Raw genomic sequence first — 25,398 nt, 5'->3', positions numbered from 1 at the left:
ATTTAGTTCCATACTTCCTTACTAAGAAGGTATGTACATTCCAATTCTACATAGATTCTCAGTACCAATAACGAAACACGCACGCATCACTACACCCACGCATCAAGAAAAAAAAGGACAAAGTATACGTGCCATATACCAGTACAAGGGAGGAGAGAGAGAGACGGCATGAACTTACAGATTACATACATACATACATACATAAATCCTTACCTCCCTCCACGAGGCTCGATGGTTACCTACCTACCTACAAAAGGTAATCAATCGGACCCAGCCAGTGCCGAGCTGAACGCTCCCTTCCTTCTCTTAATAAAGGCAGCTAACTTCAATGCATACTACCTACCTACCTACTTATCTATCTAAAATAAGGCAAGGCACTACTATCTATGTATATGCACGCATCCATGCATGCATGCAGGCGTGATACAAACAGAAAAAAAAATAATATCAAAAGTCCTCCTCCTCCCCTAGGTACGTAAGAGGGAAAATGATACATAGGTAGGTAGGTAGCAAGGCACATAAGCAAATCATACATACATATATACATACTACCACCATTAATACATCAGATCAAATCTCAACATTCATTGACCCCGTTCATTACTTTTTTCTTCGTCTTTCGTCTTCTTTCTTTCCCCATCTTCCCAACTTCATCTACCACCTACCTACAGATCCTCGCACCAAGAAAAGCAAATCACACACACAGACAGACAGGCAGGCAAGCACAGCCAGCTAGCACGAATATTACAGTAATACGGTAAATCTCCCGTCCGTTTGCGTCGCGATTGACTGACTGGCTTAACTTGCTCGAAATAATATACAAGATGAATGGTGGATGAAAAACGAAAACGAGCTTCACTTTTCTACCAGTTTTAAATGAATCTGCGTAGAGAAGTGATAAAAAAAGGAGAAAATGCTGCCCTCTTCCGTTCTCCCATAACCGGACCTTCCAAAAGACCAATTACAAGTTTCCGTCACCCCGTGGTCCCCTCTCCTTCCATGGCATTTGGAAATATAAACTGCTAAATAACACATAGGCAAATTGTGGTCCCCGCGGGATGTCAATACAATCAAACAGAATCGAGCAACTACCAGTTCTCCTTTTTGTTTCCTCATTCAGAACATTCGCATTCCACGGAGCCAGCCAAGATCGTAGCAAACAGATATAAAGGGAAATGATAAGGGGTATATTATAAGTAGAGGCAAAATAGAAAGAGTATGGACCCGAACGCCGGCCTGCTACCAAAAATTGAAAGAGATGGAACAGCTGCTCTAATCATCATCGAAGCCGATTTCAAAAAAAAAGTTTTTATACTTCTCACGTCGATGGATGGTCTTCTCCTGCCGTGCGGTCGGCTCGCGGTAGCTCGAGACCGGGATGGCTGAGGTCCGTAATACCTGCCGATTTGCGATCTTGGGCAAGACGAACGCTGCCACGAACGCCCCTAACAAGCTGGCCGGATTCGACACGGTCTTGAATCATTTCATCTAACATTTTACTCATTTCATCCACACTTCGTTTCCGTATGGGCGAGTACCTCTTGGCCTTGGCAACAGGAGGATCTGGTAGAGCATCCTGCGGCGGGGGACTGACAGACTCTAGGAGAAGCGAGGAGCGCGTTTCACTCCTCTGGTTATCGAGTCCTTCAGCAACATCCCTCGAGCGAGCTGCGCTACGAAGTGCTGTCAACATTCTGTCCTTGTCGTCCAACCTTGCCCGAAGCTCCGCGATTTCGGCATCTTTTTCTTTGATGAGTGCGGACACACTATGATCCTCGCCAACCATGATACCCTTGTTCGGAGTGGAGAAGCCTGCCGACGTCCGCGAAGAGCTTGCTCGGCGAGCTTGGAGAAGCCTCTTCTCCAAAGTTGCAATGTATCGATTTTTGTCGGTAAGGTCGGCTTGCAGAGATTGATTTTGAGCTTGCAACGAAGCCATACCGTCACCATATTCGCCCGCATGATCCTCCTCTTCGTTCATAGTCCCTTCCTCGCCGCTAGAATGCCGTGCGCCTATTGACCTACGCCCAATTGTCGACGCTGACGAGCCTCTCGATGCGGTTCTTTCGAGACCATTCGGTGTCGTCAGTGAGGTGCGAATTGAGCTTTGCGAGAAACGATTGTGTACCCCTAATGCACTGTAGGTCCCATTGGAATTAACGCCTATTGATTTTGAACTCAGAATCAGCCTGTTCAAATGGTCGATTCGTTCCTTTAGAGCCGTGCGCGCTAGCTGCATTTCTAGAATCTGTTCTTCATGCCTTGCTTCCGCTTCCTTCTCTCGTGCGAGCTCCTCTTCTGCGTCTTTCTCATTCTCTTCTTCTTCAGCCTTGGCATTATTAGCCTTGGCTTGGGTGTCAAGCTGTTGCTTCAATTCGAGAATCTCCATTCGGTAACGCTCGAGAAGCACTCTCGCGCCACCTTCACCACCGGCACCCAGGGCTTCCTCAGCTCGTTTAGCGTGGCTCACTATGCTATTCTTCGCCCGGGAAGCAAATTTCAGGGTGTTAAGGGTTTCGGTTGCATGGCTATTTGCTGAAGCCGTACTTCCAGCGGCACCAGTTTGAATGGTGCAAAGAATGCTCACAAGCGAATTTCCAGAGAGCGCGCCTTGCAACAATCTGGTTAGCTTGCTATCTCTGTAAGGCAGATGCTTGCCATCCTTGTCTCCGCCCTTTCCGTCTTTTTCTTTATTTTCTGATAGCTTTGAGATAACTGTTCCCAAAGTGAGCAGGCTCTTGTTGATATGAGACCCTTCTTGCCGGCGTTCCTTCGATTCGGCGGCTTTTTCCGAGCCAGCTAGATCGATCAGACTTAATGTGGAAACACGAACACCGCCTGGAACCATTCCCGATCGTTTCCCATCGGCCCCCGCGATTCCTGGTAACCGCTCTCTACTTTCTACCACAATCTGCACAACTGCATGACTTCGAGAACTTCTGGCGTTGAACTGTGTGCTTGCAGTCCGTCGGGCTTGGTCACCACGAGCAATCACACGTAGCAGCTGCGTGGGGCTTTGCACGATTTCTTCTTTCAGGGGGGTCGCATAGACACCTCGTTTGCTGTCTTCTCTCAGCTTAATCTCTTCTTGAGCACTGCCAGTCCCAGTGGCATTGGCTGTTGGCATACTAAGAAGATCGTGTATCCTCTCATTGTAAATTTCGAGGTAGCTCACCCGAAGCAAGAACTCTCTAGACGGTGTCTCACGAATGTATGAAAATATGTCGGTGATAGCGAGTGGGATCACACCGGGTGATGAGGCAGTGCCTTGCATGGAGAATGTCTTGCCTGTTCCCGTCATACCATATGCAAATACCGTTCCATGATAACCTTCCATGACTCGGCGGACTAGGCGCTTCGCAATGTGGTCATATACACGGCTGTTGTCGTCGTGAGTCGTAAAAACATTATCTTCAAGCGGTTAGCAGGGTCAAAAGTTGGGAAGTGCGAAAACAAACCGTAGTAATTATCTCCCCCTTCGCGCCCGCGATACGCGACCAATGACTTTCGACCATCAACCATCCATTCCCCCTCCGTTTGACCATTACTGCCACCAGCATCTGGTCTTACGCGAACGCTGACCAGAACATTGCCTTTACCATCTAAACCCTTAGAAGCACGCCGGTCTTTGGTGCTGGTCCCATTCATTTCCGAAGGATCGTCGTACGTAGTCGCCGACGTTGAATAGGAATCTTGCGCCGAAGAGCTACGACTTTGGGGCGGAGAGGCTATACTAATCAATCCGTCCGAGTGTCTCGTGCCCGCCCCGCCTAGCAGTGATTTGCCCTCTCCACCTCCATTCAGCAGGCTTGGCGTTCCACCAGATTGAAGCCCAGCTTTGGTCGTCGCCTGAGGGGTCCGAGCTCTTCTGACTGGTGTGATGGACCCGGACAGCGGGCTCGGGGGGAGACTTCCTGCCCGACTTGGGGGCTGAGGGAATGAATTAATGCTAACAGTTTTTCGGATGGACCTCCCAGCATTATTAATTCCAGCACCTTTCGGAATTGGAAGTGCGCCAGTGGGCGCTGGGGACAGAGGAGGCCCGCTATGTATGGACGCTGCGGATGGCGCCCGTAGTCCACTTCTCGGTGTTCTGGTCGGGCTTACGATTCCGCCAGTGCTCTTCCGACTTTTTGACATGGGCAAAGCCGGCAGAGAATTCGCCGGGGGGTCATTAGGCCCTCGTAATCGCGGTAGTGCAGTTGCCATGGTGGTTTAAAAAGAATTGGAGGCCCGAAGCACTCGAGTCGATGAATTCGCGAGGATACGTTATGGGATTCACGTCTCCATGTGAGTGCTGACGCAAAATGAAGATTTGTGCAGAATGAACTGTTAAAATGCTAAACAGGGAGATCAAGCACACGATTAGGGACCGAATGAGACTTCTCGGTTAACAATCATAGCCCAGACACTAGGGATCGAGGTTCTCATAAACTCAAATTAGTTGGATTCGATCGACGGCTTTATTGCAAAAGGGTCAAATACAATTGACCACGGCGCTGATTGGCCCGTAAAGGGCAATGTTCGTTGAGCTGGGCAGTAAGATTTGGGCAGAACATGGAACAACAAGCGCGGGACCAAGGCAGCACCAAATGAAGTCCTACGGAAAGCATTAGGTTAGATGATCTGGTGATGCGCTAATTGGAAGATGTGTAATGAAATAGCTGCGTATACTAAAGGCCAAGGGAGAGCTTGGGGAAACTCACAGGAAGCGAAGGTATGCAAAGTTAAGGCGGGCGTACAATGTCGTGGCCGTTCTGAGACAACGAGTGACAACCAAAGAGGCACAAGCTAGTTGGAGCTACACAACGCATAAGTCTGGGTTGAGCTCCCTACAAAGACAGGCGTGTCGGGTGTTGGGCCTTTTTTTCGTAAGACAAAGGGCAATTAGTCTCAGTGGATGGTATGGGATGCAGATATATCTCCTTCAACCCAAAGACCTATTCTATGCCGGCCGAGGGGTTTCCGCGATGGCGCGATGTAAAGAAGGGATCTGAACAGCAGTGTGCTATGGTCGATGACTTGTATCGTTATTGTTGTCGGTAGGAAGTCGTAGATGTTACCATGCCGTCAAGTCGAGGTGGCGTCGGAAATGGATGGGCAGGCAGGCAGGTAGCCGATGCTGGGGAAAGAACGAGCGGGCTGCAGCTGTCGAAGCCGCTTAGAAGGCCGGGCCTATACAGGACTTGGAAGCTGGAGCTGAAGGCGTAAGATGTCGCTGCCAGTAGCGATACCTAGGGACACTGGCCACCACGGTAGGAGGATCCTGCGCGAGAAAATGCGAAATCTAGATGAACAACCTGAGATCACGATAGTGGCGAGTGGCAGGTTAGACCGTGGGTAGGTAGTACGCGTGGTGATGATAGCACGAAGCTGTACGGAGTACTTGGGTTGGCGAATATCGAAAGATAAGGTAGAGATAGACAATAACCATGCACAGCGGCAATAGGAACGAGGGTAAGTATTTCTCACCACCTACATGTAGCCAACTAGTAGATAGGTATGGAAGACAGCGTAGGTAGTCTACCCAAACTCAAGATCTTTGGACAGGATGGGAACAAGAGACTACGGATGCAGATGCTCTGGTCGAGCAAGGAGAGCGCACGATACGATACCTACCTACCTACCTACCTCCGTCCCTCGTCCCTCATTACCTATGACCACTACCGTACCTCTACCTACTTCCCTAGTAGCTTAGCGCTCAGGATCTACTTACTACCAGTCGTCTGCCCGCACACATGCAACCTGGTCTTGGAGTGGCCAGTTTAGGGGCTGAGAGAACTTGGTTGGAGTCGGGGTTTATGCTCCAAATGTAAGATGCAATCTACTGTAAGTAAGTACCTGGGAAAGTACCCGAGCAATCTTGAAAAGTACCACGAATCATGGGACGGGTATGACAAGGACCTAACGGGACCGGCACCTTCAGGCGTAGGTAGCGTGGATAGCGTGGGTAGTGTAGGTGCTGTGGCGATGCTAGGGCGCTTATTAGACCCCTTGCGGGCTAGCAGGGGGCACGCTACGGTACTTAAGTCCCTTACCTAGGTACTTAGCGCATGCGTATAGAGCTAAGCTACAAGACCTAGCAGACCTAGCAGACCTAGCGAGTAGTAGCATCTGATAGAAGGAAGCCATCTCGCCATGGCATCATTCGAGGTGACGATATCAGGTAGAAGGCTCCAGTATCGCCGGGCCAACTCGCGATGTTCAAGCAGTGTATACATATACTAGAAGAAAGAGACTAACTCGGGTTATATTGTGACCTACATATCTCTTTGTACACGTGTATAGGAGGGGTGTCACTCAGCACTTGGAGAGGTAGGTGCGCTACTGTATCTGAGGTACACCAGCCTTGAAATAGGTAGAGTAGGTACCTACATAGTAGGTAGGTAGCCATGGTCTGTTCTTACTCGAGGCTGGGTCGAGTGGGAGTTCTCTTTTCCTATCATTTCTAACCCTCACATTTCGGTTCACTCTTAAGCTGTATCGTGATAATCCGCACCAGCCTTCCACTACACTAGTTATCTAACACTTATCTCAAGAAACACCATCTTGATAATACCAGATATATTTACTTTCTACTACTATGGTAGCCGGGGATGGTCAATTTGATATCCAGATCACCCAACCCCTGACCAGGTTCATTTTTCAACCGCGGCCTAACGTCCCCTCGCTCAGCCAATTTCCGCCCTTGAACCCTGTTCTCGTCCCCCTGCACAAAGTATCGGCCGACCTTGGACAGACTTGGACCAACAGCCAATGGCTGGGGCGTGAACCCCACGCTAGGCCGCAAACTGGATGTATAATATCTTCACTAAACAGATTCGACCGGGTTTAAACAATGGACGATAATCTTGTCTTGAGTCTCGATGCAACCGAGCGAATCTGATAATATCATCAACCGTGCCATCGCCGCAACGCGCGTATCTCGATGGATACGCGAAAGACGAAGACAGATGGTGTCCAAACCTTGGTCTAAGGTAGGTAGGTGCATGTCGTCCTCCACGTGGCGAATGATTGATTTTCCATTCCTGGGGAAATCAAAGGGTGAACCAAGCGCAAGCTGAGTGATGTCCGGCGCCACTACAAGCCATTTCCTCGCACTAAAATATCAAAATATCAGGGTGAGGAAAAAAAAAAAAAAAAAAAAAAAAAAAAAAAAAAAAAAAGGCGAGAGAAGTTCGGCACGGATTTCAAGACACAAGGGGACCTGGGTTGCTGTCGAACAGTTTAGTCAGGCTTCTAGACGAACACGTCGAGCTGCAGGTCATCCGTCATGCCAGCCTCGATTTAAATAAACCGTTGCTTCTTCTTCCATGCATACCTATCGTATGTAGGTATGCCTTCCAGTACCTATTTTGCATCAATAACTCCGATAACGGGTAGCATCAAGCATTTGGTTGGTTCCCCGCGATGTGACGCGCCACACACGCCTTTATGCCTTCTTGATATTCGCTAATATTCGTTGGTCGTGGTCGAGTGCCGGCTTTGCTATTATACACTACCTACCAGTAGGATTGACACTACAACACTGCCGTTGCAGTTGCAAATACTACCATTCAACGCAGGTGCAATGCCACCCATTTCATGTGGGTTGATATCTTCGGCAGCGTCCCCGAGAGTTCGTTATATGTATTCAGGGTACCTAGTGTGCTGTTCAGGGGACCTTTGAATGGTCGACTCTAGTGCAGTACCTTGCTACGCTATCAGGGATCGAGGGTGTCATAGGAGCAGAATGCTTGACTTTTACGAGCGACCTTTGATAAAGCATGAACGGCGACTTGGGCCATCTAAGTATTCTTTCACTAGCAGCCGCTGCAGTCCAGCCTTTCAGTCACATTAGCTATGTGACTTGAGCTGTTATAATTCGATCCTCCATCACACCGCGCTGCTGCGCTGGGCGGGAGATCCGCCTGTTGCTGTACTGTAACCGGCTAGCGTTGGTGGGATTCGCGATGAACGCGTCCCCTGTCACTTCGCATTGCAAATTTCCCATCCCAACGCCACTACAGTAGTCCATTGCTACATTACCCCGCTGTCGATTGTCATCCCCCAGGAAAGCTTGACGACGAGGACGACATGATCTTTTCTGATGATGCTGAGCTTCTATTATACCTACATGGATTTGTCGTAGTGAGGATGCTACAGCTACATAAAGGGATCGCTCGATAATACCTATTTCGGGGAAGCTCACTGCGCATTCGACCTGCCTTCACGATACCCATCTAAGAATTAACCAGGGGAAATGCGCATAGCCGCATAACTAAACGAGAATAGCTTTTCTCCCTAATACTGGTAATCAATCACTTACCAGGAACTTTGCCAGGTGTACGGGCTGGATACGTTAGATACATCACTCAGCCCTTTTTTGTAGGATACAGAGGTCCTATTGAGCGACGACTTTGACTTTCTATCAGAACTAAACCGCGCCTCGGTGTAGCACAGGATGAAACAGCTAGGGATAGAAACAACGGGAGCGGTATATTCGGGACGAAGCCGTTATCCCGCATCAGCATCGTCTCCCTTAAGCGCCTGCCGCTATTGAATATTAGTACATTTGTTTTAGGCTGTTAGGAATGTTCTAAAAGCAGCCGATATAATCAATGTGGTAAGTGACCTTAGCAGCAGATCTATGGTATATAAGCTACTTAACCCGTAGGCGAAATTCAGAAACGGGACAATAAAAGCAACGTCGCAACACTCCTATTCCAGTGGCCACCTACATAGGTAACATTGAGATCCTGGATCGTTCATGATCTTGCTAGCAATCTATATCAAACTCGAGAAAGCCCCGGCGATGTCTATCGGGGCTTGGGTGCCGGTTGTGGTACACAAATGAGCAACGAGGACATGCGATAAAAGGTATCTCCCAACCTGTATGAGCTGCACATACAGTATGGAGGAACGCTGGACATCCCATGTCCGTCCAGTCCGTCCGGAGTGGTAAGAGTAGATGAGGCTGTATCACCTAGTGATAGAGGTGATACCAGCCACTGAGAAGGCTAAATGCGTCTCAAGTTACTCTACAGCCAGGCGAAGTCAAACAAATATCGCCGTACATGCACCTATCTGGCCCTCCAACTCAGATGAATCTCCGTTCTCTAGGGACGAAAGTAGCATCCTAGAGCATTATCGCAGAGCTTACCATGATGAATCCCAGCCAGCTAATATGAAACAATAGCAAACATCTATCGTGTAAGGCTTCACGAACATGCCATGATGTATATATAACATTGCTCTTGCGGAACATTAAAGTACCTACAAACTATTGGTATCAACATAATCTATATACCGGCACCCCAGATACTGTAGTCCAATTCCTTAATATCACCCAGGTTCATGGATCCTATCGCACACATAAAGCAATCAATCAATCAATCAACCAGCTGCTCACCTAGTGCATCCAATTGGTTGTTATCTCCGGGAGCGCGCTTCCTGCTCGGGTACGGGTTTCGCCGGAGGTGTCAATCAAGTGTCATCGGTGAAACAAGACCGGGGGTAGAAGAGCAGGTCACTTCTTCCTCCGGAACGTTTGCCGGGGCGACGACACCGAATGGGTAAAGATGCCGGCGCATGTCATCGGGGTGCGTGCTGTATCGCATTCTACTAGGGAAATGTATTAGCTGTCGTCAACCATGATAGCGAAGGGCTGATTCTTGCCGTATAGGGTTATACAACTCTCTCTATATATAGTAGGTAGCATCTATCTTGGATACACCCGGATCTGTGTAGGTATGTTGTGCCATGCTGTGCCACAACTCGTGCGAGCAAGCAACCCTATTCAATTTGATCATGAGCAAAACTACTTTCTCCTGCCATCCTTCTAATTGAAGCAAGGTGCATGTTTCTGTATCACATAGATTCACATCGCCACAAACAGGAAATTCCACGAGAACCAAAAAAATGACAGAACTACGAAATCGCATGACATTCCAATCACCATGACCATACCTCTCCCTGCTTATGTTCACCAATCGTAAATCTAGACCTCTCTACCAACCAACGGCCGATGCCGTCAATGCAACACAAGGTACGTCGGGAATGCCAGAAGCGCACAAGACAAGCAAGCAAGCAAGCAAGCAGATCACATGAAACAACTCGTCATATCGTGTCTTTCAAACATAAGCGAGCGACGCTGTGCCGCGGGGATGAAAACCCGGCAGGCCAGTTCTCGCGAGTTAATTGCCGCGAAAAAAAGGATACCGGTACTTACTGTACTTAAGGGAGACAAGACAGAACAGACGCTTTGCCGCCACCACATCGTAGTTGAAACGAGGGATATCCTTGCTACTACGGCCCAGTTTCGCTGGCACGAAACACGCATTCACGACTTCGTACATAGGGCGCATTATGCGCTGCCCATACAATAACCCATTTATCGTGCATATGTAACGCAGCGCATTCGAGTTTGCTTGGTATGCTATGCTATGCCATAGTATTCTATACTATATAGTCCGTTGGTAATAGAATGAATGCCTTCTAGAATCCGTGACATTGCATAGTCTAGGAGTATTATACAGAGCAATTTTGTAGGGGTGTTTTAGATCACAGGTCGGTATTAGGAAACCTGCCCAACATCCAATAGCCGCGCATATTCCAGGGCACTACCCTCTAGGATCGTTCCATCATGATGTTCGCACAGTGAAACAGAAGAAATCCAAGCACGTTATCTATCTGATGGCACGGACACCCCGCCCAACACTCCCTGTCTCGAAGACTTCCACGAGCCCCGCGCCCACGGCCTCCTGCAGCACCCAATCGAAAGCGAGCCCGTAGAACTGGCGCCACTTCCTCGTCTGCCCAGGGAGCACGCCAGCGAATTCGCCGCGGGCCTTCTTCGCCGCCGCAGCAGCAGCATGGCGGGCGTCTTCGACCCTGGCGATGCCGCCGTCCCACCGCTCTCTCAGCACCGACTCGGGTACCTCGCGGAACCTGGACTTTCCCAGCAGCGAGACGAGGTGATCTAGCGCCGCAGAGACAAGCTTGAGGAACGAGCCTGCCCCCGGCGCGGCAAGTCTGTACTCTGTGCCAGGGGACGTCGTGGGCGTCACGACGGACAGCGAGCCTCCGCCACTGCCGCCGGCATTGCGCAGCGCGCCCTGCCCACCCACTGTGCCGAGCGATCCCGCCGCTTGCCGCGATATCGTCTCCAGGGATGTCAGGGTAATCTTGTCCTCGGGGCGCGCATACGACCGCATGGTGCCGGAAATAGCGTCGTGGCTCACGACGCCACCGGAGTGATGCGCGGTCAGGAAACCTGCGTGCACGAGCTCCGCTATCTCAGCCGGTTTCAGCGCGTCTCTCCCCAAGACCTGGACATCCGGGTTCGACGCAAGGTATTGCAATAGGGTTTCCCGAGTATTCTCGCCAAGCCGCGTTGTACGCTTAATCGAGGCCTCGTAGTCAGATGACAGCACGATGAATTCGCCCACGGCACCCCGCCGCGGCACAACGATGCGCCGCAGGAACCCCCGTCGCGCAAGCTCGGCGACCTCTCTCTCGACGGCGCTGGGCGACGCCAGCAGCGCCTGCACGTGCGCGATGCTGATGATGGGCGGGAGGTTCCGGCGGTAATTCAGGACCTCGGAGATCCGGGTGGACGTCATGCCGGCCGCGGTCTCCGGGATCGGGGCGAACATGCGCGCGCGGATGTACTGGATAGCCTGGGGCGTATCGCGGAGGTTGAGGTCGGTGGCGAGGGCCGCGACGAGACCCAGGTCGTCGAGCTTGTCGTCGAACCAGTCGTCGTCGTCGTCACCTCCGACTCTTTTCGACGACGACGTCGCTCCCGGTTTGCGACGGGGTAGCGAGGAGGTCCATGACGGAGAAGGCGATGCGCTGGAGGATGACGACCGCTTCGCTGCGCTGGGTCGGCTCGATAATGTCGACGGGGATTTCTTCTTAACCCGCCCCGAGCCCCCCAATATCGACCTGAGGCTCATTTTTGATCATGAGGAAAGTTAGCATAGCTACCTAGTTAGAGGGCATCGAGCCTCGGTGTTCTATGTGCGTGAGTCAGGAATACAAAGGGCTGATTAATTCAGAGGTTCCGGTGAGTCTAAAGCGGGATGGATTGATTTGCCCCAGCGGCAAATACTGAGCGAGGTACGGCGGGGCAATACTTAGGCAGCACAGCCCTTAATCCCTGCATTCCGTATCACCAAGTGCGCTCATTATTCACAATGAATTGCTATGATTAGTAGCAATATACTAGAAATCCATATAAGATTGTCTTAGTTACTGAAGCACTAGATACCTTGGTAGATCTAAGCAAGGGTTAGCCGCCTGTATTGTCTCGGGTGACTTTCGAACGAGTGATAGTCGAGATAGTGTACTGTAAGACTATAAGTGCCAAATCGGAAGCTGTCCGACCTTGCCCCTCTACAGTTGACAGTAAGTAGGCACCGACTCCGCCAAACGGCCTGTCAGATGAAGTAACGAATAAGAAGAGGTGGTTCATATATGAATACATATGCCATCTTCAACAGCCCATAAACAGGATTGATGCTGTACGTTCCCTGTTCATGTACCTTGCTGGATCGAACACCCTATCAGCTAACATCTACTAAAGAAGAATCCGACAACTTATCCAAGCAGACCCCCTTGTTGCTGGAACTCCTCAGATCTGATCAGTAGTCGATATGGCACCCACTGTGGTTCTTATACGCCATGCGCAGGCTTTACACAGTAAATAGACCCCGCTCAACTCTTCTCAGGAACAGTATCTAATGGTTCTAGATGTCGATAATAAGTTACCCTACGTCTATGAAACCAACCTGGGACTGTATGAGAGCTGACTGTTGGGCTACGTGACTGGTCGATATTCGATCCCCAGTTGACCGACCTGGGCATTAACCAGTGCAAGACTCTTGCGGGCCAACTCGAAGCCGACTTCCCCTACGCCATAGAAGGCTGCCGCATCATAGTGAGTCCGTTGACGCGAACACTGCAGACGGTTCAGCACTCGCTCGGATGGCTACTAGATTGAGGTGTACGTGTCGAGGCGCGTGCAGAATGGCAGGTAAGCCGCTCCTATCCTAGCAGGCGGGATACTGGGCACCATTGAGTTTTAACTCGAATCTCTTGACCGTTTAGGAAGACACAGCCAACCCGTGTGATGTTGGCACCGAGCGATCTGAGCTCGAAAAGGCCTGGCCGAGCTTCGATTTCTCGCAGCTAGATCCAGTCTACCCCCAGAAGACGGGCTTATATGGGCCGGCAGAGGAGACGATTCGGAAGAGAGCAGCGGTTGCGAGACAGTGGCTTGCTGAGCAATCGGACCAATGTATCGTTGTTGTCACCCACTCAGGGTTTCTGAACAGACTGGTAGAAGGTCCAAGGTTCAGGAATGTCGAATACCGAACCTACCAGATAGAGAAGAATGGTCCGGGCGAGGTTGTCTTGGTTCAGTTGGAAGCACTGAGCAAGGATATACCAGCAAGAAAATCATGAGTTGCTCTGGTTCAGCATAGTAAACTTACTCAAAGCCAAGCCCTTCGACCTGCTATTCCCCTGGAGTATGCAGAAGAGAGCGCAAGAAGGCAGCGTATACTACTAATATTACGACGAAAGATATTTGACTTATGATCTAAACTCAAGATACACGCACAACCTACTTTCACGACTCAGCTGTGTTATCATTATTCATGTAGCCGAGATAAACCATAGGAAACCAGCTTGGTGGCAAAATAAAACTGGCTTCCCTCAAACGAACGGCTAAGTCAGTCTCGCACTAGATTCAACTCGAGAGACTGTAGAGGAAATTGGCCTTTCGAAAACAACCAAAAGAAATGATTGTGAATTGAGAGTGCTGTCGAATGTGAAGAGAAGAAGAACTCCAAAAAAAAAAAAGTCGCGGTTGAGTGGACCAAAAGACCCTGTTCATGGAGTCTTATCGATAAATGCCAAAGCTAAGTCATATTCATCCTAGCCCATATCTGCCCATATGCTGTATTCCCTCGGAACCGGCATTTTATCCCAGGAGGATGATGCGACAAGCCAGCCACTGACGAAGCAAGCCCCAAGCAGACCAAGACACACCAAAAGTCGGATAGGGCTCGGATGAGAGACCTCAGCTGACGCTGTCCTACCGCACGTCATCGCCTGCATGGGTTTTGGTGGCCTTGATGACTCGAGGCAGAATACCTACATACAGTAACAAGATCGTCACAGGCGACAAGTGTCACCAACAACGCTTACTTTTCCTGTCTCGCCCGCCTCGAAAAAGACAACAACGAGAGAAGTATTGAGCTGGATAGGGTAGGATCAACTACCTAAAATATACACAAACCAACACAGGCAGGCAGTAAGTAAGTAGTCTGGACCATCGTGGCCGAAGGAATTGATTGGGTCTTCTGACGGCGGTATTCGCTCTGCTGACCCACCGCCACCGCTGACTGAGGCACAATGGGTTTCTCTTGCGTGCCACACACTCACCAGAACACACCCATGTGCTCACGATGTCATGGTTTCGAGGTTTGAGCTGTTCTACACGTGCGAAATGCGGGCCCATGATTCGCTCCCCATCGCACGACGTCTCGCCCTCTTGGTGGGTGCCACTTCTCGGGCTCGAGGACCTCTGTGGCCGCCGAGGTGATTAGAAAGGAGGGAGGGAGTATGTGGGAAAGATTGGAATGGAAATATGAACCTCGCAGACCCCCCGGGGTTCGAACGGATTGGAAAACTTGTCCACTTTCTCTCTGTTGGTTCCAAAGGAAGACGGCAAGAATACCGAACGGATGAGTAGATCGGCAAAACCTGTGACGTACGAACGGTCCCCATCGCGCTATATACTCTAAGTAGGTAGTGCATGTACTGTAGGTACGGCGTTCCAATTTTACCCTAACCCAAGCTGTGCCGAGAGAGGAATGAGGAATGAGGAATGAGGAATGAATGGGACTTTCATAGCTTGCTTGACTGAAGTGTCTGACTTGTTTTAAGTAGGTATTGCAGGCAGTCTTTTCTTGTGACTAAGTCGAAACAAAGCCTTGTTACTTGGAAGGCATCTGATATCATCTACCTACCTGACTTGGGCGGTTCTGCGTCTTTTTTTTCTTCTTTTTCTTTTCTCTTTTTGGCCGTTGACTGCTCATACCTACTACTTATTCTCTTTTGATTTGCCAACTGTCCGTCTCTGTGTCTTTTATAGACTGCTGCATGCCCCAAGCCCTTTTTTGCGCTGCTGTAGGCATTCAGCTCACAGAACCCTTCTTACCTACCCTCGCCTACCTTAGGTACTGTGTATGCTATGCAGCATGCCCCCCCTGAAGACCCTTAAGGCCCTCCAATGGGCGGCACTGGTGGTCCCCAATCTGCTGGCACATGTGCATGCCAGTGCCGCTCCAACAGAAGAAGCTCAGCATGTCTTGCAGCCACCACGAGATGCCCCTGACACCTCTCAACGCCGTCTTCGTGGCAGGTTCCTTCACATCACAGGTATGTCTATCTTGTCTGTCTGTCTCGTCTGTCTGTCTCACTACACCATCATCATCCTAGTGCCCGGCGCGATCCCACCTGTGTGCCTGTATCCAGTATTCAACAGTCTTTAACCACTGCTACCATCCAGATCTACACCCCGATGAGCACTACAAACCCCACACTTCAACCCAGGAGAACATCGCATGCCACCGAGGCGATGGCCCTGCCGGTATCTATGGCGCCGAGACGTCCGATTGCGACTCTCCACTGTCGCTTGTGGATGCGACATTGGCCTGGGTGAAAGAGCATCTGAGGGATGAGGTTGACTTCGTTGTCTGGACCGGCGATTCTGCCCGCCATGACAGTGATGAACAGCTACCCCGCCACAACAAGGACATCCTAGCAATGAACCGTCGCATCGCCGACAGCTTTGTCGACGCCTTCTCTGATGATACGGGCCTGATTATTCCCGTGGTGCCAACGTTCGGCAATAATGATATCTATCCTCACAATATCCTGCTGCCTGGGCCCAACGATATCCTACAACGCTACACCACCATTTGGAGGCCATTTATCCCCGAAGCCCAACGGCACTCGTTCGAATATGGAGGTTGGTTTTATGTTGAGGTCATACCAAACAAACTCGCCGTATTCTCACTCAACACAATGTATTTTTTCGATCGGAACGCCGGTATTGACGACTGCATACATCCTTCGGAACCTGGATACAAGCATTTCGAATGGCTACGTGTTCAGCTCGATTTCTTACGTGGTCGCGGCATGAAGGCGATTCTCATGGGACATGTCCCTCCTGCGAGGACTCCCGGCAAGCAATTGTGGGAGGAGACATGCTGGCAGAAGTATACCTTGTGGCTGCAACAGTACCGTGACGTCATTGTAGGCTCCATGTATGGGCACATGAACATTGATCACTTTCTGTTGCAAGACACAAAAGAAATCGACCTCGCAATAATTCAAGGCCAAGATTCCGTCCAGGCCTTCCGTCGTGAAGCCATGGAAGATGATTTCTCCATTGCGTCAAGTACTGATTACCTGAAAGAGCTTCGTGATGGATGGGCTAAGCTGCCGAGTCCAGTGGCTCTAGAAAACGGTGTTGACGAGAGCAACCAACAACGGCGCAAGAGCAAGAAGGGGAAAGACAAACTCGGTGGCAAATGGGCAGAGCGATTCCAACTTACTCTTATATCCCCGAGTGTTGTGCCAAACTATTTCCCCGGCCTTAGAGTATTCGAATACAACATCACTGGTATCGAAAATACTCGTACGTGGGCAGAAGCCACAAGAGCAGCATACCTTGACGAAACACTTCCCAATCACGATGAGGTACCCGAGGTTGGTGAGCTGAAGAGACGCGAGACCCCTGAGTTCGAGATCGAAAAGAAGAAGAAGAAGAACAAGGGTAAAAAAGGCCAAAAGCCACCCCATCTAAATATCCCTGACCCTCCGGCAAAGGGTACTCCGCCTGGCCCGGCATACAGTCCCCAAACATTGACCTTACTGGGGTACACGCAATACTTTGCAAATCTCACATATATCAACAACGACATCGTAGATCCCAAGGCTGCCGATCTTTCGCCTAACGGGTGGAATCCCGGAAAGCACCACGGCAAGACTCCCAAGCACGACAAGCCACAACCCAACGCGTTCAAGTTCGAAATCGAATACAGCACGTTCGACGACAAGGTGTACAAGCTCGACGATCTCACCGTGAAGAACTACGTGCGTCTCGCGCACCGCATAGGGCAGGCCTCGAAGAAAGCGAAGTCGGTCGCAGATAGCGAATTTGACGAACTCGCTTTTACAGACGACGACGATGAAGTCGAAGACTACGAGGATGAAGACACTGATAGCAATTCTGATTCATGGAGTTTCTTCGACTTTGTCATGAACAAGAACAAGAAGAAGAAGCACCACAAGAACAAGAAACACAAGCATAAGAAGAACAAGGAAGCCCGCAAGACGTGGTTGCATTTCCTCATGCATGCGTTCGTCAGTACTTGGAGCAAAGACGAGCTGGAAGACTTATAGACAGAATTGGAGTTGTCAGACGGGGAAGTTCCTACGTCTTATGAGATTTTGGGAATTGTCATTTTTCTTGGCGTGTTTTATCTTTGGTTCTTTGGGAACTGGGCAATCGCATATTTTCAGCAAGCCAGGCGTTTTATGGCATTCGATGGCGTAGGGCATTGTTGCATTGGTATGGTATGGTATGGTTATCATGAGATATGGACAGACGGGGTTGGTTGGGCTTTAAAGAGTATATACGTAGAAACATGGCGAGAGAGGGGTTGGGGAGAGGGAGATATGAATACTCGGGTTATTTCGGGGTTTGCCGTCGCAGGGGCTACGAGTATAGATTATTCTATGTAGACCTGATAGAATAGAAGAGGAGAAGAGTATATGGTACTGTTGAAGACAAGTTATACAATATATATCTACTTACTTACTTATATTCTGTTATAAGAGAAGAAAGGAAGGGGAAATAGCTGCGATTCTAACTAGCAATTTAAGCAATGAAAGAGAATGACAGGAATATTATATTTTATTAATGTTTGGTTCATGTATCCATCCATTCTGGACATGATTTGGTATCAAAACACTACACACACACACACACACATTTTCACTCCCGAATTTCCTACCCTAGACCGACCAACAGCCAAAATTCAATCAACCACTCAATCCGAATCACTATCCTCAGAAGGCGAAAACCCCTTCCACTCCTCCTCCGTATCATCCGCCAACGGATCTATATACCCCTCTTCTCCTTCCCCCTCATCATCACCATCTTCCTCCTCGACCTCCATCGTCCCACTAACATCCCACCGGTCGCCCTTCGCGCGCCGAGAGACGTACTTCACGAACCTCAGGGCCCCGCTATCGCGGAGGACGAGGGAAAGCCTGTTCCACGCCGCGGCCTGGAAGAACAGGATGTTGTCCTCGTCGTCAGCGTGATGGCTCGATTTGTAGATCGCCGCGTCCTCGTTGTCGGAGCCCTCGTCGCCTGCCATGTAGACTTCGTGACCGCCTACTTCGCCTTCTCCTTCTTCTTTATCTTCTTCTTTTTCAACTACCGCTTCTACTGCTGAGGAATTACTGCCCTTGGATTTTCCTTTTTTATCCTTCTTCGCTTTCTTCTTACTGCTTGTTTCGTTCTCTTCCTCGTTCTCGTCAACCTGTCCGTCGTCGTCGTCATCACCCCATCCTTTCGTGGGCGTGATGCCCAGGTTGAGCTCGAGGCGCGGCTTGCCCTCGTGGCCTGTGGCGAGCGTGTAGTCTTTGCCGCGCCGGAAGCGGCGCGCCAGGAAGTCGTGGCTTTCGATCGTGCAGCCCGTCGCCATCTGGAGCCAGTGGCGGAATTGCGGGCTGGGGAGGAATTCGTCGAGGAGTTCGCGAATCGGGGAGTCGGATTCGTCGCTTTCTTCTCGTGCCTTTTTGCCTTTTCCTTTGCTCTTGTTGTCTTTCGACGACGATGATGGTAATGAGGACTGTTGATATAGATATCGGTGTTTATGGGGTGGCTTCGCGACACGCCAGGGAGTCTCTTTCTCGATCTTGGCGCTGTCTTCAGGTAGATCTTTGCTCGCCTTTTCCTGCGCTAATATATACGTGCGCAGCCTTGCCGCGAACTTCTTTCCAAGTAGATTTGGTAGCGTAATACTTGAGCTGTCGCCGAAATGCTCCGAGACTTGCTCAATCGTGTCTGGCGTTAAATAAGTCGGGGCCATGAAACGAAGAAGGAATTCGAGGTCGGCCTCGTCAAAATCCTCGCTCTCTTCCCCCTTCGCCTTGGCAGGGACCGGTTGCGGCCGCGGCTCGTCGTACTGATCTGGATTGCCCTGCAGCTGCATGAGCCCGCTGTTCTTGGTATTCCGCTCCTCAGCACCTTCGACATAGCCAGGCTCGCCGATCTGGGGAATGTGGAACCAGCCCGAGATAGCCATACGCACGCGGCCACCCTCGCGCACTAGCTGCTCCTTGGATTCGGCATGATATACCTCCTCGACGTCGTGGAAACTCCTTCCTGGTTGCACAGCGAAAAAGCTCAGCTGGTTCCACGCAGGCGGTATGACTTTACTGACGTCGGGGGTTGGCGTGTGCGCCACCTGCCCGTCCTTGCCCTCGAGCTCCTTGACGGGGAATAGGCGGAGAGCGCCGCCCCATTCGGGCTTCCAGGGGATGTCCGGGTCGGTCAGGTAGAGGATGTAGCTGACCCTGCGACTACCGATGACATCGTCGTGGCACAGCAGATAGCAGCCGGGGGTGTAGACGTTAATGGCCATGTCCGTCTTGCGGCCGCTAAGGGGTCCACAGCCGGTAACGTGGGCGACGTAGTCGCGGAAGGCCTGGGAGTACATGGCGTCACGGAGGGCGAGAAGGGAGGGCAGCTTGGCCAGGGCTTCGTCGCCTAGCCCGTCGAGGTTTGCGAGGTCGCCCGACTGGTGGATCTTGTAAATGTCGGTTTCCTTGGGGGTGAAAGAGACATTGTCTTTGATCTCGTCCCGCACGGCACGCAGGAGCTTGTCGTCAATCAGCTCGTGAATGACGGCATGCTTGTACGGCGCCGACTCGGAGTACTCCCCGGTGTACTGGTCGAGGACCTTCTTGTCGAAGAGCCCCTTCCTAAAGCGGGCTTGGGCATCTTCGTTGCTTGGAGCTGTTGGGTAGTATTAGCTTTGTGCTGGGCTTTTCCCTGGCTCTTGTATCTTGGATCCCGTCGCGGCAAGGGGAAAGGTAGGTAGGCTGACTGGTCTTAGCTTTCTTCTTAGAGGGTTTCTGGTCCACAGCATGCGGCTCCTCTGCTTTGCGCTTCGCTTTCGGCATGATGATGTAGCTCTCAATCTCAGATAATTGGTATGCCCTGGACTGTGCAAAGAGAACAGCTACCAGAATTGACTCCTAGCTTGGGCAATGCAGCAGTAAGTAATATACCCACGTTAGGCGGGAGAGTTGGTAGCTGTTTTTGGTGGTCTGATCAATCCCAGATCAGCTTTCTCGAATATTTTCTAATATCGAACGATAAAGCTGCGATTTCGAGCTTAGAAAAAATGGGGCACCTCCACTCACGCCTCTTTTTTAGTGTAAGACTTGTCTCTGCCGTAGCGGCGAAGGCGGTGGGCTAGCTTGAACACCAGGCAGTTTATAGTTAGATATCACGCTATTTATGTAAGTAAATAGATTCAGTACTTATGTACCTACTAGAGTAGGTATTCAGGTACGGATAGATGAAGGATTCCACTTATGTTGAAGCCAGATGTGGTGAAGATATGTATGAATATCTAGTTACATAGTATAGATTAACATCTCGAACAAGAGCCTCCTCTTCACCGCACCCAAGCGATCAACCTCTCTCTATTTATACCTTCAAGCAAATAGGAGAGAGGAGAGGAGAGAAGAGAAAGAATAAGGGGTCTCAGGCTTGGCTTCAAGCGGTACACCAAAAGGTTTGTCATCCCTCCCTCCCTCCCTTTCCTCCCTCTCATTCCCTCTCCTCCTCCTCCACCCCGCACCCGCACCGTCAGCTCGCTCCCGCTGAGCACATCCTCAGTAATGATCTTTGCATCACCCCCCCAAATGGCCCGGGACCCAATCGATCGCCGCTTCAGACAGTTTTCGGCTTCGTCTCCTGTGCTGCATAACCCCCAAGCGCCCGTCGCCATCTCCTTGCAGAAAATGTGCCACCCCAATCACACAGGTCGACTGAGTGACTGGTCGATTGCCTATTTCCCATGACGGCAACGAGAGCCGTTGTGTCTACTGTGTCTTGTGTTGCTATACTAAATAGGTATCTACTGTATGTAGGTGGTTGGGTCCTAGCTTTATGATCGGGCCCATTCCGCCCCCGTCACCACCGTCAAGCGTTTCGTGAGAAGCATTATGGCGACTAGATGGGTGGACGTTGAAGTCTACCAGTTCCTGCGGGCAGTGAAATGTAGGTAGCGGTCTGATCCTATTTCGGGCGGGAAACTAGCCTCATCCAGTTATGCCGCATCAATAATGCCAGCCCGAGCTTCGGAACCGCCAGGCGAGAACGAGAGGATCGCATGACGGTCTGGGTTTGACCCAAGGACCGAGACATACCTACACCCACACGGCAGCTGAGTAGGTGCAGCCTACCCTGGAAAGAATGACGTCCCTACAAACTCACCTTAATGCGTCCTACCTACTGTGGTTGTCCTGCGTCGGACGAAAGACGGATCACAGGCGTCTATGCGGCGGCATTGTACTCCATTCGTCCTATTCCTCACAACAAAAGGCCTCCCATAGCCCCTTTCCTGCATCTCTGATTTGCCTTCGTCCGCCAACTATAGACCTCACCCGCGCGAAGCGAGCGTCTACACCGGAGACCATCCGTTTTGACAGGTTATCGGCCCACGCATCGCTATGGTATCAATTAAGACCTCTTGTGTCCTAGTAAGATAGTACCACGCTTTGTCGCACTAATCACATCTCTTCCCGGTCGACCGCATGCTCCCGAGCCGCCCATCAATGCGCTGATTCCTCGGGAGCTGGGACCGTTCCGGTTTGTATTGTAAATGACAGGTCGTCGTCGGCAAATTAGTAGTTCCAAATCGGGTTCACTATACATCACGCTGTAATTGGTGTAAGTGTTAGTTTGGCCCCCGAGCAGTGCTCTACGCTCTATGGATGTCGGTTTCAGATATGCCCCTATTGGGCCAAAGTTGCGATATAAGTAGTGCAGGCGTGTGATCAAAGTCAAGTCGTCTAAATACTCTAAGAGGATAGCAGAAACTTCCTCCCCGAGGTATTGTTCCTATAAAAAACCCTTCCTAACCATGCCATCTCTGTAAGGTGGTCAGATAGTAAGATCTGAAGTTGATGAATTCTCCAAGTACTCTCTACGGACGCCATCCTGGGATAACGCCCCCCTATATTGTTTGTCCCCTGGACAGTGTCTTCTACAGTACAAGTACAGTCCTGGGACAAATGTTCTGTGAACGAGTACTGGGATGTGGGTTAAGTTTTGTTCTCTTTGAAGAGCGATGGTGGAGAGATGGTTGTCTCTCCAGTTCAGGCAGCCCTTATAGCTTTTATTTTAATCTGTTAAAGATAAACTTTATATTTACTTATTGACTATTCATATAGAAAGAATAAAAGAATTTGCGAGCAGCTTACCAATACTAAAAGCTCGAATTCCACTTGAAAAGGCAGCAGCATCTGATAACAAGTCTTACAACGTAAAGATGAAATATCGTAATAATAAGCCGACGATCTACGGAAACCAAGCTAGTCTTATGTATTTTTCGACGCTTCAATGCAGGGCTCCCCATAGCGAAGAAAGTCCAAATGGATCTTCCGGCAGGACTAGGGGGAGGGCCAGGGCATCTAGAGGGCCATCCGAGCCATCGAGTAACTCTAAGCCGTCTAGTATCTATTGTCTTGTTACAGATTCTCCTTACAACATGCTTGTCCCTCATCAGGCAGAAAGAAACGCGATAGATTGATCGTATACCGGCTGCTCTAATTCCAGAAAGAAACCTTGCGCACAATGATCATACTTCACCTTTGGCACATCATTCTCGTAGAACCCGTCGAACTTGGGATCGACGGCATCTCTCAGATTCGCCACGTCTCCTGCTGGATGGAGCGATTTCCACGGCTTCACGCAGGCCTGTGACTTGCATGTCTTGAGAACCAGTGTCAGCGCATCGAGGCGGGAGAGAACTTGCGATAGGGGCCGGCCAAAGAAGAAACCTTCATCACTAAATACGGCCTGAGCTGAATAGAGGTTCTTCAACTGATATGGGTCATCCTAGACTAAGGCGTTACTAAAGTGAAGTTCAGATCGTTGAGCGGTTTAATTGATGGGTACCTTCATGTCGTAGAACTCGTGCTCATTATTGCACCAGACGGAGTAGTAGAAACTATACTCGTCACTCACGATGCGAAGAGCTTTATACGTATTGTTGGGAATCAAGTATCCTGAATAAGGAGGCTTTTAGAATCGTAAGCTGTGCAGGTACATGTAATATCGTACCTTGATAAGCGTAATCTCCCTCAGATACCGCATAACCCCAGTATTCAACCTGGACATGCTCGTATCGGTTTCCAAGAGACGCATCGATGCTCTGTTTCGTAAGGGGAATCGCCTCTCCGTCCAGGTCTTCCCGCATTGGCGCTCCTACTATGGAAAGAAAAGTAGGCACCAGGTCCGTATGAGTCGTTACAACGGGCGCCTGCTGGCCCTCCGGAACGCCCGGTCCGCGTATGAACAACGGAACATGAACATCTTCTTCAAAGGGGCAAAACTTCCCAGGCTCTAAGCGGTGCTGCCCCACGTGGAAACCGTTATCTGATGTAAACTGCGTTCCGGAAATATTTTAGACAAGAAGAAGAATGTAAGGGAAAGGTTCATCTATACCATGATGTATGTGTGGTCGAGCATGTTATGCTCTTCCAATTTTAGCACGATGGCCTCTATCATCTCATCAATGGCCTGTAAGGACCGGAGACGTTGCCGGTAAAAGAGATCATTTGCATCGATATGTGTCTGGTTCAACTTGGGCAGGTCACGGACCCAGTAGACACCCGAAGGCTAGTATGTTATCATCAGTTCTGTTTTTTTTTTTTCTCGCCAACTTGATTTGTTACTTACTGTTTCGGGATTAAAGTGTGGTGTCCTGGGCACCACGACGTCTTCAAACAGATTCTCGTGTCGTTTAGCTGGCTTTGGCGCGCTTGTGACCGTTTTTGTCGTTCCGTTAACGGTTACGTACTCTGTAGTACTGTGTGGTGCAGTCGGGGCAACGCCGAGAAAGAATGGACGTGCGTTCTTTGAGGCATCATCTAAGAAGGCAAGAGCTTTTTCAGACACAAGGTCCGTGGAATACTCATTTTCATGATGAATTGGTTCGTCATAGTTCCGTACGAAAGTTAGGTTGTAGTAATCGTACATGTACGGGTCAAGCAAGAAGTCCTATCACGAGGATTCAGTCTTCGCAACAAACATGTCATTCTAAAGATATGAGACTTACACTCCCGTTCCAACCACGGGCTCTGGGGCTATTGTAGTTGTCGATGCTATGAGAATTCCATAGCTTTCCAACATAGTACGTATCCCATCCAGCTTCTTGAAGCCAAAGAGGAAGGTAGTCATCATTAATACCTTCTTTTACAACCTTGGTGTAGCCACCTTTACTACGATTAGTATAAGTGCTGCCCGCCCTGTCAAGAATGGAGCACCTACCGAAAGGCATAACAACGTCTGTTACGTTATGATTGTGAGCCATCTTGCCTGTTAAGATGCTCGCCCGTGCTGGACAGCAGAGCGCAGTCGTGCAGTAGTGTCTCTCGTAGGTTGTACCCTTCGCTCTCAGATGCTTCCCAAGAAGAGGCATGTAATCGATGGAGCCCATCTCGAGGTCCTGGTCATCCGATAGAATGAAGACAATGTTCGGGCGCTTCTGGTGATGGGAGGCTAATGCCGAAGGGGGCAAGATGAGGCTGATGGCCATCAGGGCCAACAGCGCGTGCATTGTATCGGAGTATGAGCGCAAACCTCCGATCTGAGCCGCGATGTTATCTCCAGCTATGCTAGACTGAAATATGGCTTCTGTTGAGGAACCGAAGATGTGTTGAATTCATAAGCGAGTTAGAAAAAAAGCTCCTGGTCGGTGAACGATGGACTACTGCCAAATATAGCTTGGCGCTCATGCCTTCACAGGAATTCGTACAGTAATACCCTGATCTTGATGTGCTTGTGGGCGTTATTTCCGGGGCCCGCCCTATGACTTTCCTACATGGGTTGTTCCTTTTCAACTTCACAAATATGATATGCATACACCGTGTTTGACTGACATAGACTCATGTTCATATTTGCTCTCCTTAATGACGGTCCTAGTGGGTAGGTTCTCTCTCATGAATCTGACTCTGTATACTTGGTTGATGCTCCACTCCAGGCTAGGACTAGGTCTTTTATGTTCCAAATGTTGTTGGTGTTGA

The 25,398-nt window shown here is 50.0% G+C and overlaps 7 protein-coding genes across 7 annotated transcripts; 2 read left to right on the top strand and 5 right to left on the bottom strand.

Annotated features, from left to right (window-relative positions):
• Positions 1-587: 587 nt before the first annotated feature.
• F5B22DRAFT_592272 (kinesin-domain-containing protein) lies at positions 588-4,290 on the bottom strand. Its single transcript, XM_047973901.1, has 3 exons — positions 3,459-4,290; positions 807-3,411; positions 588-757 (listed from the first exon to the last, which is right to left on the bottom strand). Exons 1-2 carry the CDS (start codon positions 4,207-4,209, stop codon positions 1,319-1,321), a joined length of 2,844 nt encoding a protein of 947 aa, XP_047834556.1. The 5' UTR covers positions 4,210-4,290; the 3' UTR covers positions 588-757; positions 807-1,318.
• On the bottom strand, positions 671-1,217 carry F5B22DRAFT_420596 (uncharacterized protein). Its single transcript, XM_047971632.1, has 2 exons — positions 820-1,217; positions 671-757 (listed from the first exon to the last, which is right to left on the bottom strand). The coding sequence occupies exon 1, from the start codon at positions 1,114-1,116 to the stop codon at positions 856-858; it is 261 nt and encodes an 86-aa protein (XP_047834557.1). The 5' UTR covers positions 1,117-1,217; the 3' UTR covers positions 671-757; positions 820-855.
• Positions 4,291-10,667: 6,377 nt separating the features above from the next.
• Positions 10,668-11,939, bottom strand: F5B22DRAFT_633927 (serine-threonine protein kinase 19-domain-containing protein; the record flags this gene model as incomplete). Its single annotated transcript, XM_047976909.1, has 1 exon — positions 10,668-11,939. The coding sequence occupies one exon, from the start codon at positions 11,937-11,939 to the stop codon at positions 10,668-10,670; it is 1,272 nt and encodes a 423-aa protein (XP_047834555.1).
• Positions 11,940-13,011: 1,072 nt separating this feature from the next.
• On the top strand, positions 13,012-13,449 carry F5B22DRAFT_642950 (uncharacterized protein; the record flags this gene model as incomplete). The annotated part of the gene is made up of 2 exons (XM_047978200.1): positions 13,012-13,018; positions 13,097-13,449. 2 exons carry the CDS (start codon positions 13,012-13,014, stop codon positions 13,447-13,449), a joined length of 360 nt encoding a protein of 119 aa, XP_047834554.1.
• Positions 13,450-15,126: 1,677 nt separating this feature from the next.
• Positions 15,127-17,562, top strand: F5B22DRAFT_420022 (Metallo-dependent phosphatase-like protein). The gene is made up of 2 exons (XM_047971630.1): positions 15,127-15,432; positions 15,563-17,562. Exons 1-2 carry the CDS (start codon positions 15,240-15,242, stop codon positions 17,461-17,463), a joined length of 2,094 nt encoding a protein of 697 aa, XP_047834553.1. The 5' UTR covers positions 15,127-15,239; the 3' UTR covers positions 17,464-17,562.
• A 226-nt stretch (positions 17,563-17,788) lies between these two features.
• On the bottom strand, positions 17,789-20,557 carry F5B22DRAFT_420042 (Oxoglutarate and iron-dependent oxygenase degradation C-term-domain-containing protein). Its single transcript, XM_047971631.1, has 3 exons — positions 20,503-20,557; positions 20,184-20,406; positions 17,789-20,092 (listed from the first exon to the last, which is right to left on the bottom strand). The coding sequence occupies exons 2-3, from the start codon at positions 20,257-20,259 to the stop codon at positions 18,114-18,116; spliced, it is 2,055 nt and encodes a 684-aa protein (XP_047834552.1). The 5' UTR covers positions 20,260-20,406; positions 20,503-20,557; the 3' UTR covers positions 17,789-18,113.
• Positions 20,558-22,701: 2,144 nt separating this feature from the next.
• F5B22DRAFT_419983 (Arylsulphatase) lies at positions 22,702-25,152 on the bottom strand. The gene is made up of 7 exons (XM_047971629.1): positions 24,644-25,152; positions 24,432-24,589; positions 24,053-24,373; positions 23,819-23,992; positions 23,435-23,759; positions 23,270-23,379; positions 22,702-23,209 (listed from the first exon to the last, which is right to left on the bottom strand). Exons 1-7 carry the CDS (start codon positions 24,930-24,932, stop codon positions 22,874-22,876), a joined length of 1,713 nt encoding a protein of 570 aa, XP_047834551.1. The 5' UTR covers positions 24,933-25,152; the 3' UTR covers positions 22,702-22,873.
• Between the last annotated feature and the right edge of the window lie 246 nt (positions 25,153-25,398).

Source organism: Xylaria bambusicola (genome assembly GCF_022495145.1).
Source record: "Xylaria bambusicola strain CBS 139988 unplaced genomic scaffold F5B22scaffold_5, whole genome shotgun sequence".
Classification (NCBI taxonomy): Eukaryota; Fungi; Ascomycota; class Sordariomycetes; order Xylariales; family Xylariaceae; genus Xylaria; species Xylaria bambusicola.
The sequence above is the reverse complement of the archived record's forward strand: the minus strand, read 5'-3'. Positions and strand labels throughout refer to the sequence as shown.